The sequence below is a fragment of the Humulus lupulus genome, chromosome 2, assembly GCF_963169125.1.
Source record: "Humulus lupulus chromosome 2, drHumLupu1.1, whole genome shotgun sequence".
Taxonomy (NCBI): domain Eukaryota; kingdom Viridiplantae; phylum Streptophyta; class Magnoliopsida; order Rosales; family Cannabaceae; genus Humulus; species Humulus lupulus.
Genome location: NC_084794.1, coordinates 136,136,930 through 136,147,923, shown reverse-complemented (window position 1 = coordinate 136,147,923; position 10,994 = coordinate 136,136,930). Strand labels below are relative to the sequence as shown.

Below are 10,994 nucleotides of genomic sequence, written 5' to 3'. Positions count from 1 at the left end.
TCAAAAAGCGTGTCTTTGGTTTAGGAGACCTAGTACTCCGAAGGGTATTTTTAGCAGGCAAGGACCCCAAAGATGGTGCCTTAGGCCCGAGCTAGGAAGGGCCCTATCAGATAGTGGAAATCATACAGGAAGGTACTTTTAAATTGGCCCGACTTAGTGGAGAAATGGTACCACGGACCTGGAATGCTATGCATTTGAAAACGTATTATCAGTGATCAAACCACCTGTCTATGTAAGGCTCAGATATAAAAGCCATTTAATTTTAGAAATATATAAAAAAAAATGGGTATATGTGTATGGTTTCATCTGCGTACATGGGGGGCAGATAGCCCGAGAACCAGGTTCCGAAACTTAGAAGTTGGTTAAATTGATTAACCAGTGTTTTTATAAAAAAAACGCGAGGTGTCAATAAAACTAACGCGAATTAAGTTTTCAATTAAATATCCCGGACACGACTAGGTTCTGAAACTTAGAAGTTGGTTAAATTGATTAACCAGTGTTTTTCTAAACAAACGCGAGGTGTCAATAAAACTAACGCGAACTAAGTTTTTAATTAAATATCCTGGACGCGACCAGGTTCCGAAACTTAGAAGTTGGTTAAATTGATTAACCGGTGTTTTTCTAAAAAAACGTGAGATGTCAATAAAACTAACGCGAACTAAGTTTTCAATTAAATATCATAGACACGACCAGGTTCCGAAACTTAGAAGTTGGTTAAATTGATTAAGCAGTGTTTTTCTAAAAAAACGCGAGGTGTCAATAAAACTAACGCGAACTAAGTTTTTAATTAAATATCCTGGACACGACCAGGTTCCGAAACTTAGAAGTTGGTTAAATTGATTAACCAGTGTTTTTCTAAAAAAAACACGAGGTGTCAATAAAACTAACGCGAACTAAGTTTTTAATTAAATATCTTGGACACAACCAAGTTCCGAAACTTAGAAGTTGGTTAAATTGATTAACAATGATTTTTCTAAAGAAAAAGCGAAGTATCGATAAAACTAACGTAAACTAGGTTTTTATTTAAAAAACCCTGGATACAACCGGGTCCAGGGCCTGATACTTAACAGGTAAGATATAAATCTTCTTTTTTGGTTACGAACAGGAATATCGATCTCGACGTAAGGGTCATTTCCTAAGGCTTTAAACGTGCACATCATAAGGCATGAGAAAGAGATCAAGGAATAAATAAAACTTAGATAAACTGAAAATAATATATATAAATTGTCTCGAGGAGAATAACCTCGTGCTTAACGTTCACAAAAGAAAAATATACAACATAAAAAAAGGGCAAATAAAAACTAAGACCCTCTAGGCCGCTCTGAGGACATCACCTCCTCGATCTACTGCTCGCTAGCGACAAAGGCCTCCCCGGTCTCAGACTGTAGCTCTTGTTGTATCCGAGCCTTGAACTTCTCGAGGTAGTGCCCCCACACTTTGAAGGCCATGAAGGAGAAGTTTCCCTCCTGATTGAAGGCCCAGTAGTGGTACAACATGCTCTCCATGGAGGATGTCAATGCCTTCTTCTCCTCTTGAATAGCCGCCTCGACCTCCAACTTTTTGGCCTTGGCCCCCTCGAGCTCGGCCTGAAGGGCTGCCGAGGCAGCCTTTGCCGCCTGCTCGCCCTCTTGTGTCGTGGTTAAAGTAGCCTTTGCCACCTGTTCACCCGCTTGGGCCGCCGCCAAGGCAGCCTTGGCACCTTGTTCACTCTTTTGAGAGGTGGCGAGAGCAGCTTGGGCCGCAGTCAAGGTGGCTTGAGCAGTCTGGAGCTCGGCCTTGATTTCATCATTCTTGGCCCTGGCCCGAGATATGCTGCAATGTTGAGCCAGGACTGCCTACAAAAAGCAAAGAAATAGTTAGGAATATACCAGGGAAAAATAATAAAAGTCAGGTCAGGAAGAATGCTTACTATGAGGTTCACCCCCAGGGCAGATTCCATGACGTTCTCCGGGCTCCTCTCCTCGATCGCCCTCAGGTCGTTGGGCTTGGCCTTATAAAAATGCTCCACCGCGTAGTTCGCCGTCTCGTAGACGGTCCCCCGAAAAGTGTTTGGAATTTTCTCCAAATCCTGGACGTTGACGGGGATGCGAACAGTAGCGGCTGAGACCACTGGAGTTGGGGGACCAACCGATGCTACCTGGTCCCAAGCAGGAGCCGGGGGAAAGCGAGGAGGGGGTGCAGCCGGACCCCTCTTCTCCGGGGGTGCGCGCGGGCAGAGCTCCCGAGCCCGAGCCTTTCCCCTTAGCCGAGGATTTGGAAGCAATCATGGCCGAGAGGGGCGTTTTCTTTGAAGTGGGCCGAAGTTTCTTGACAAGGGGACCCTCACTGGATCTCCCTTCCTGGAACATCGAGTGGATGTTAAGTTCCCCTCGTTGTGAAAAAGAATGGGAAATGTGCTAAGTATGCATATAGGCTCATCAGTTTACCAAGAAAATACGTATAAAGTAACAAAAAATCCTACCCTCCGAGCTAGAGGGGGAGTCTATTTCCACGACCTCCGGCCTCAGAACTGCTATAGGGGAAGGAGAATCTAAGTCAACCACTTCTTGGATTATGGGAGGTTCCAGGTCAGGCTCTACCTCAGGATTGGACTCCTTTGTGTATTGTCTAAGTCCTGGAGCAACTATACCCTTGAGAAGGGAGGGCCACGACCTAAGGTTGGTCCCATACTCCTCAAAGAAGGCCAACCTAAAAGACAAGGTGTTGTCTACTACTACGGTGCCCCTAGGATGGCCCATGTCATAACGAAGTACTAATTGATCTACGCACTGGAGCAAGGTTATATTACGGTAGGGTCGTTTTCGTGACGATGTACGAGCTAGTTTGGGTCAAACCTAACTAGCCTAAGTTTTCGGCAGCCCTGTCTAGGTCCCGAAAGGGATATGGGTTACCTTGGCCGGAGGGACCGGCTGCTGCCACGACTGAGCTCGTTCCACATCAGGTTCCCGAGCGATCTCAGGAGTTCACCTCTTTCGCACAAGCGGCACCTCAGGCTCTTCTTCCTGCTCGTCGCCATCGTTGACCGCGGAGCCTCCCTCGGGGATGGGCGCCAGCTCGCAAGCTACTGTGTAAGTAGCCTGCGTCCTCCTCAAGGCTAGAGTTTGGCCTGCGGAGATTAACTTACACACCAACATCGTCTCATCAGACACGAGCTGGCGGTAGTCCTTCGCACTGGGCAGAAGCCCCGCCAGGGTATCATATTGACCACCAAGGGTCACTGATTTTCCCGTCCTCGCAAAAATGGCTGCACGATGATGCTCTAATCAGTATACACGCGAAAAATCCAAGAATAAAAAATAATAATAATTTCGTGAGCTGAGAATAGAAAGGAAACATACGAGGACAGTTGAAGTAATGGTATTCGAAATTGCGAAACCCATTCGACATAAAGAACTGATCTTTGAAGTCGTTGGGATAGCTGGGCAGTTCGATGACTACGGATGAATTCGGGAAGCGGGTCAGATAGTAGAACCCGTCGCCTCGTCCCCGTTGATCCAGGTTGGCCTTGAGGCAGAAGAAATAAAGGATATTCGCAGGGGTGGGGACCTCCCACATCTGCTTCAGGAAGAGATACCTCAGCCCGGCCAGTAGACGATAGGAGTCCGGGGGAAGATGAAATGGCGCCAACCTCACATAATTGAGGAAGTCCGCGAAGTACTGGCCGAGGGGGAGAAAGGCCCCGACCTTTAAGTGTTCATCGCTCCAGGCCACGAAATCGTCCTGGAGTGGTGCACAGCTCTGCTCCCCTCGTAGGGAGGTCGGGCGATGAGAGCCCCCATCCCAGCCTCGATGTTATGGGACAGCAGGATCTTGTTGACCCTTCCTTGGGTCATTATCTTGGAGACAATCCTTTCGGCCTTGAAAAAGGCGTCAGGAGCGACCACGGCCTCCTTCTCCACCACAGGGCCGAACTCAGGTAGGGGGAATCAGGGACGACCTCCTTTCCCTTGCAAGATTGCTGGGACGACGAGCCAGCTATGTTCTTCTTGGATGCACCTTTCTTGGGTGCCATCAGCTCGCCTATCAAATAAAAACGACAGAGTTTTTAGTGGGCGACGTAGAATTTTTTGAACAGGAGAAACAACAAAGGCCAGGGGTCCTAACACGCGAGCTGATGCAATATCAGCCCGTGTGATGCCGCGCGTTGCCTATACCACGTGCCTAGGTTTCCAACAGACCCCTGATATTCAGGGATCCATGTGTCAGCAGAGTCAGGCCATTACTTGCCTTGGGGAAAGGGTTTTAAAGAAAAATTTCCTAAGAAACGTGACCCCTAAGCTACCCGGTTTTATACCCTAAAAACCTCTCGTCTTCCATATCCCGAATGGGTATTTTCTAAACTTACCCAGAAATCACCCAGAAATTACCTAGTTATGAACATCACAATCCTAGACATGTTTTAGGATCTTCTCAATACACCTAAAATTGAAACCTATGCACCAAAGTTATTTAGGAACAACCTACTGTTGGTGACTATAAAGTGCAGATTCACACGGCAAAGAAAAATGAAGAAAATTGAAACACACGAAAAATAGGAAACTTACAGTATGTTCTTCAAATGAAAGTTTCAAGCAACGTAGAAGGAGGACTCCTGGGGAAATCCTTGATGACCGGGCTTCCGAGGGTTTTTTTTGTGGCGAGATTATGGGGATTTCTAGGGTTTTAATTAGAAGAAGAAGAGTTTTTGAGGCTCGGAAGAGAGAAAATGAAGAAAAATTTCAAATGAAAGGTGATGAGTACTGAAAATTGCAAGCCTATTTATACGTAAAAGGCACAAGGAAACGAGGACCGTCTAATCAAGCTAATGCGAGATACGAGGGTCATGATTCGAAATATGAAACGGTGGCAAAAAGGTGGCCAAGCCATTTAATACAATCATCGAAACCCGAATAGACGCCAATCACGGCGTTCCACGTGTCCAGTACTCAAATGATGGGCAGGGCTTGGATAATCGCAATGGAAGTTTAAAAGTCCCTACCGTGAAAGTCAGAAGTGATGTCATAGAACACGAGCAGGGACTTGGGGGGCAATTGTACTCGTTGAAAATCAGCACGTATCTTTTTAGGCAGCTCGGGTACAGCTGACTAGCAAAAGGCTATAATCGATGTTCCACGTGTTCACTTTTCATCCGGGGGAATTTAGCACGATTCCCTAAGCAAATAGCTCGAGTTGATGAGTTCAAAGCAACATACTGCCTGGAACCATTTGTGGAGTATAGCATCAAAAGGCACGAGCTGACATTACGCTAGCTCGTGGTACGCCAGAGGTCTGACGTACCCCAGGATCTTTATAAAGTTGACCACGCAATATAAACGTGCGTAAACAGACATCACGTGTCTATTTACTCCCGAATTCCCGGATACGCAATATAAACGTGCATGATCAGACATCACACGCCTGATTTAGACCACGCGACCCATGATCCATTTTACCTAATGATTAAACCATAGCTCAATATAAAATGTAAATGTTAATCATTAGTGTCACAGAGATGATGTGAGGGATCAAGTGATCACGGGATGACCCCAACACCTACCCAGGGATCATTCTCCTATAAATACCAAGACCTTGGATAGAAAAGGGGTTGGATTTTCTCTGTGTAATGCAAATATTCTGTCAAAATAGAGAGAAACATACACTAATACTATTGACTCATGGACTATGAGGATTTTAACATCCGAACCACGTAAAAAAGAACGAGTGATCTTACTATATTATTATAAGTAACTTGAAGAGTGATTATTCTCCTTACGGTTTACCCTTAAGCACTAGTTTATTCCAGCTAATCTTCGTAATACACTGTTGGCGAAAAACCGTGTCAACATTAAATAATTGTCATTGTAAAATATCTAAAAAATATCATAGTTTGATTTGTTTAATTGATTATTTATTTAATTTAATTTAAGTTTAATACATGTTTACAATCTACCGTTAAATATAAGAATATTCTGTTATATATAAGAATATTTTGTTAAAGTTAACGAAAAAAAACCGTTAAAACCAAAAATTTATGTTATCTACACACTTATTATATAGAAGAGATATGGACTAGGTAGAAGCAACGTGCAATGCATGTTTGCTTAGTTTTAAAGTTACAAACATTGTCTATAATTTTAATAAAAATGGTTCATTGTTTTAAAAAAAAAAAATTATATATATATAATAGAATGAATTATTATAATTCTATAGTACATTTAAATGTTTATATAAATAATATCTACATAAATGATATCTAAACACAATATTAACATAGATATATATTTACATGGCTACATGACATATAAATAAAATACAATAATATTTAAAAAGAAATTAATAATAAAAATAAAATAAGAATAGAAAAGTCATATTGTAGACAATAGTATACATGCATAAACTATTTTTAGTTTCTATTGTATCTCACAATGTCCTTTGGGGAATTTGATGAAGAAAAAGAACTTCAATCACTTGATAAAAAATAAACTATCACACAAATTTATAACTCAAAAATATCATATTTTAAATTATTTAATTATTTATTTATTTAATTTTATTTAAGTTTAAGTCATGTTTGCAATCTATCGTTAAACATAAAATATTATGTTAAATATAAGAATATTTAGTTGAAATTAAGAGACAAAAATAAAAAACAGTTAAAACTAAGAATTTCAATTATCTACACAATTTTTATATAGAATAGATATACAAATGTTGTTTGAATTTTTATTTTTTTAGAAATTAAATTTATACATTATCAAATATTATTTATTACTTTTTATATAGAATTTTCACATTTTATACATATGCTTGTCTGTGAAGTTTCTAAAAATTCTTACAGCAGTGTCTCGATATTTCTATTAAATTTGAGTTTCTATATTCCATGGGAATATCTAAGAGGAACTACACTTCATAATCCATCGATCCTATAAAATATAGTTATGAATGTTAAAGACTCATGAATTGTTTCCTTTACTACTTTATGGTTTCGATTCATTGTCCAGCCGAAGAAGATGTCTTTAGGAAAGCCCTTTCTCTTGCCTTGATTGCCTGAATTGTTTACGTAATTATAGTTATTACATGTCGCCTACGCCTAGTTTTTCAGCCTTAAGTACTGCAATCATACATCAACAACTATTAGAGTATATTTATAAATATATCGTACCTGTTTTTTCCAATTGGTGAAAATTGTAACAAAGAAAAGAAGAGTTGATTGGACTGCTGAACCAATTACTATTCCAATCCAAAGGCCCTTCCCCCTTAAATGTAGAACAAAACCAAGAACAATACCCATGGGAAGTCCAGCCACATAAAATGCACCAAGATTAATGTAGGCTCCTATGTGTTGCCACCCACTCCCTCTAGCTACTCCTGAAGCCATGTCAAGTTAATAATAATAATAATAATTGCTTCTACTTATTTTATTTTCAGAAACCACAAAAAATGACAAGAAAACCAGTTAATATTAGTGAAGAGATGGTTGTAGTTGTATATAAAATCTTTGGATTAAAGGTGTGAAAAGGTTAACAATATAATAGCATTCGCTGTGTGATGATGTAATTAACATTTATTTAAGTGAAAAGATTGAATGAAAAAGTTGACTAAGTTGCTAACCACCAGCTGCTGATAAAAAAAAGCCCTGGATTCAAGCTTTTATTAGTTAAAGGATGAACAAGAGACAACATACTAACCTGAAAGAACAGCCTGTAAGCTGTCCATAAACACTGAGAGACATATCAGAGGAGTCATGACAGCAATATAATTCACGAGCTGTTTCTCATTGCTGTAAGCATAACCCACAAAAGAACGACACAGGAAGAGAATAGTGCTCACAGTTGCTGCCTCTGTTGTTGCTATAAAGATTGCTGCCCAAACAGCTAACCGCGCTGCTTCTGGTTTACCAGCACCTAATTCGTTCGACACTCTTGTGCTGTAAAACCAATATGAAATCAACATTGTGTCACTCTTTTATTCCAACCCCTTTCTCTTCACGTTTCAGCGATACATAACAATTACTTTGTTCCATGTATTACCAGATCGAAAGGGATGTTTTTAAAAACAATTCATTGTCATCATGTACCTCTAATTCATATGTGAGACTATCATATACATTTTGTTATACATTATAATTAGAGTTTCATTCCTTATACAATACTTGATCACATGGCCAAGATCAAATGCGAAATGTATGTATTTTTTCAATTTATCAGTAGTGGCCAAGGTCATTTTGTTAATATATATTTATATATCTATAGAGGCTACATATACAAGGGCTTTCTAATTAATCACGCAAAGTACGCAAGTGAAACGAAAAAAAATGCATCAAAAGGCAAACCTTGTAGCAACTCCAACTCCGTATGATATGGTGAAGTGCAATGTTGAGATGGTTAGGCTGATTGGAAAAGATCATAAAGAAAAACTAAATATAAGCACATCAAATTTACAATAGAACTAATTATATAAAAACAAAAATAAGTTAGCGGTGAAAGTATCATAGTATTGACCGTTTACCAATGCTAGTTTATAAACTGAGGCTATCTCAACCTAGTAAGCAATGTCAACAAGGATTAGAAAGGCTCCTTTTAAAGAAAGTTTCAGGTGCGGCTTAAGTTGTCATAGCTATGATAGGCCCAGAGACGTTCTTTCTATATATTTTGACTGTGACTAACATTGTATCAGCCCCTGCCCTTAACACTTCAAATTTACCAATTTTATCCTTGCATTGTATTTTCTCAACAGCACAGAGCATAGATGGTGAATTTGTAACATACCATATCGATAGCACTGAAGTCTCCAGCTTTGGATTCGGTAGAAGACCAGAGAGCAGTATAAGCAGCTCACATGACCACCATTTAAGACTATTTTCACAAGTGTGCAAGGTTAATAAGTAAAAAAAATAAAAATAAAAAAGTGATGCCAAAAGCAGATACAATATATTAAAACAAAATTTGAAAAGAGAAAAATTTACCAAACCATTACAGCAGAAGGGACTGCATAGCGATAGAACTCCCCAACACTTAGAAAAGCTTCTTTAGAGAAGGCAATCCGAGTTTTCTCAAAGACAGAAGAACACATAACATAAAACCCCAATAACACAACATTCAACCAAGTAGACAGACTGATTGCTATAGCCGCTCCATTTTTACCTATTTCCAGCTTGTAAATAAGAATCCAACATGTGGCGATATGAAAAGCTAAAACGACAACGGTAGTCAAAAGCATTGGAACTATTGAGCTCTGAGTTTGGCAATAGCGAGTTAAAGGCTTGAGGATAGCAGAAGCGAACAGAGCAGGGATAAGCCACATCGAAAAACAGCGAACTCCAGTAGATATTAGAGGGTCTTGGCCTACAAGAGACAAAAATTTATCCATGAAATTCCAAAGCACACAAACTGGGAGACAAATCAATGTGAGGGAGATTATGGCAGTGTAGGTATATGTTCCCAGTTTGTGGAATTGCTCTGCTCCAAATGCTTGCCCACATAGAGTTTCCAATCCTCCAGCCATTCCAGACTGAAGCATTTTCACAAGCAACTTATCAGCACTTTTATTATCAATATGTGACCATGAGTCCAAGTCCATGACCAAAAAAATATACATTACTATTGGCAACAACTCTTAATTATCACTAACAAAAAGTGCATTATTATTGCTACCCACTCTTTTATTCTGTTTTAACATTATATGAACATAATTATTGTTTTAACATCAGATGAACAAAATTATTATTATTAATAATGTAATTTAGTGAATCTATTATGTACTCTAGTGGATTTGACTCATAGGTGGTACTATTGTGACTTATTTTTCATTGTGGTCATTTTGATATGTGGTAAGTATATGTTTTTTCACGGTTACTAGAGAAGATGACCAGAATTAAAAATAATATTTTAGTTTATGTTATATTTGATTAACCAAAAAGTTTCTTTTCTGTTTTGTGGTATTTAAAAAGTAACTAAGTAGTTGTTTTCTATTTTGGTTAAACAAAAATGTATAATAAAAAACCAAAATTTGTATTTATTTTTATAATAAGAAATTAACTTCTAAGTTTAATTTTTGTTTGATTAATAAAAGAAACAATATTCACTACAAGAATTAAAGCTATTTGCGGCGTCACTATTAGCGGCGGACCCAGTCTGCCTGTATTGTACAGGTTATTAGGACCGCGCGCTAATAATGGGTGATTATTTTAAAATATATATATAATAATATCTATTAGCGGCGGACTCACGCCGCTAATATACCAAATAAAATGTGCGGGCAAGTTTTTTTAAGATTTATTAGCGACGCATAATCACCTTTATTAGATGCGAACTATCCGCCGCTAATAGTATTAGCGGCCGGTAATCGTTTTTATTAGCGGCGAACATTTTTAATAGCGCGGGGCCCACCGCTAATACTTTTACAATTTAAAATTTTTGCAGCCCTCTTCATTTCTCCTCTCCGTAGTTCTCTTCTCCTCTCTCGCATCTTCTCTTCTCTCTCAGGCAACGGCAAGCATCCTCCTTCTCATTCTCTCGCTTTCCCAATCTCAGTCTCATGTCTGTACCCTTTGCCCCATCTCTCTCATACCCCCCAATCCTCCTTTTGTCACTCTCCCTTCGACCTCGCTTCTTCTCTCTCGGCTACGGTGGCTTCTGTCTCGGCTCAGTCTCAGATAGGTGGGGTTAATTTGTCTTTGTCTTTTTTTTGTAACTTGTTTTCCTATTTATGTTCTTGTGTTCAAGATTTGTTTGTATGTTTGTAAGGTTCAGTGAAGCAAGGGATCTTAGTGGAGCATTTCTATAAAGCATATTTTAAGAAGGGAAAATACTAGAGGAATGCATGTCATATCTTATTTCTTAATACAATCCAATTTCGAATTATTTTCTATTTTATTTGATAAATTAGAGGTAAGCTAGAGCTTGTGGTTTGTCAACATCTTTTAAAGTTTGTTTGTCAACTATTTAATATATGTTGGATCTTAATATTGCATTGTTTTGAAGAACTATTTATGAACTGAAAGAAGTATGCAAAGA

The 10,994-nt window shown here is 39.1% G+C and overlaps 1 protein-coding gene across 3 annotated transcripts; it reads right to left on the bottom strand.

The window, feature by feature from the left end:
* Positions 1 to 1,026: 1,026 nt before the first annotated feature.
* LOC133818542 (protein DETOXIFICATION 6-like) lies at positions 1,027 to 9,584 on the bottom strand. Of its 3 annotated transcripts, none has more exons than XM_062251460.1 (6): positions 8,945 to 9,584; positions 8,748 to 8,834; positions 8,312 to 8,368; positions 7,668 to 7,906; positions 7,142 to 7,347; positions 1,027 to 1,835 (listed from the first exon to the last, which is right to left on the bottom strand). In XM_062251460.1, exons 1-6 carry the CDS (start codon positions 9,574 to 9,576, stop codon positions 1,344 to 1,346), a joined length of 1,713 nt encoding a protein of 570 aa, XP_062107444.1. In that variant the 5' UTR covers positions 9,577 to 9,584; the 3' UTR covers positions 1,027 to 1,343. The 3 variants fall into 3 exon arrangements, with proteins under 3 accessions (XP_062107444.1, XP_062107445.1, XP_062107446.1); XM_062251461.1 differs by lacking the exon at positions 1,027 to 1,835 and adding an exon at positions 6,933 to 7,026; XM_062251462.1 differs by lacking the exon at positions 1,027 to 1,835 and adding an exon at positions 6,933 to 7,090 and having other exon boundaries at positions 7,267 to 7,347.
* Positions 9,585 to 10,994: the final 1,410 nt, after the last annotated feature.

Excerpts from the sequence above, each read along its gene's own strand:
- LOC133818542 (XM_062251460.1), bottom strand. The coding sequence starts at position 9,576 with ATGTATATTTTTTTGGTCATGGACTTGGACTCATGGTCACATATTGAT. Across the intron at positions 7,907-8,311 it reads GGAGTTGGAGTTGCTACAAG|CACAAGAGTGTCGAACGAAT; the intron begins GTTTGCCTTTTG and ends TTGGTTTTACAG. Across the intron at positions 1,836-7,141 it reads TCACCAATTGGAAAAAACAG|GCAGTCCTGGCTCAACATTG; the intron begins GTACGATATATT and ends TGCTTTTTGTAG.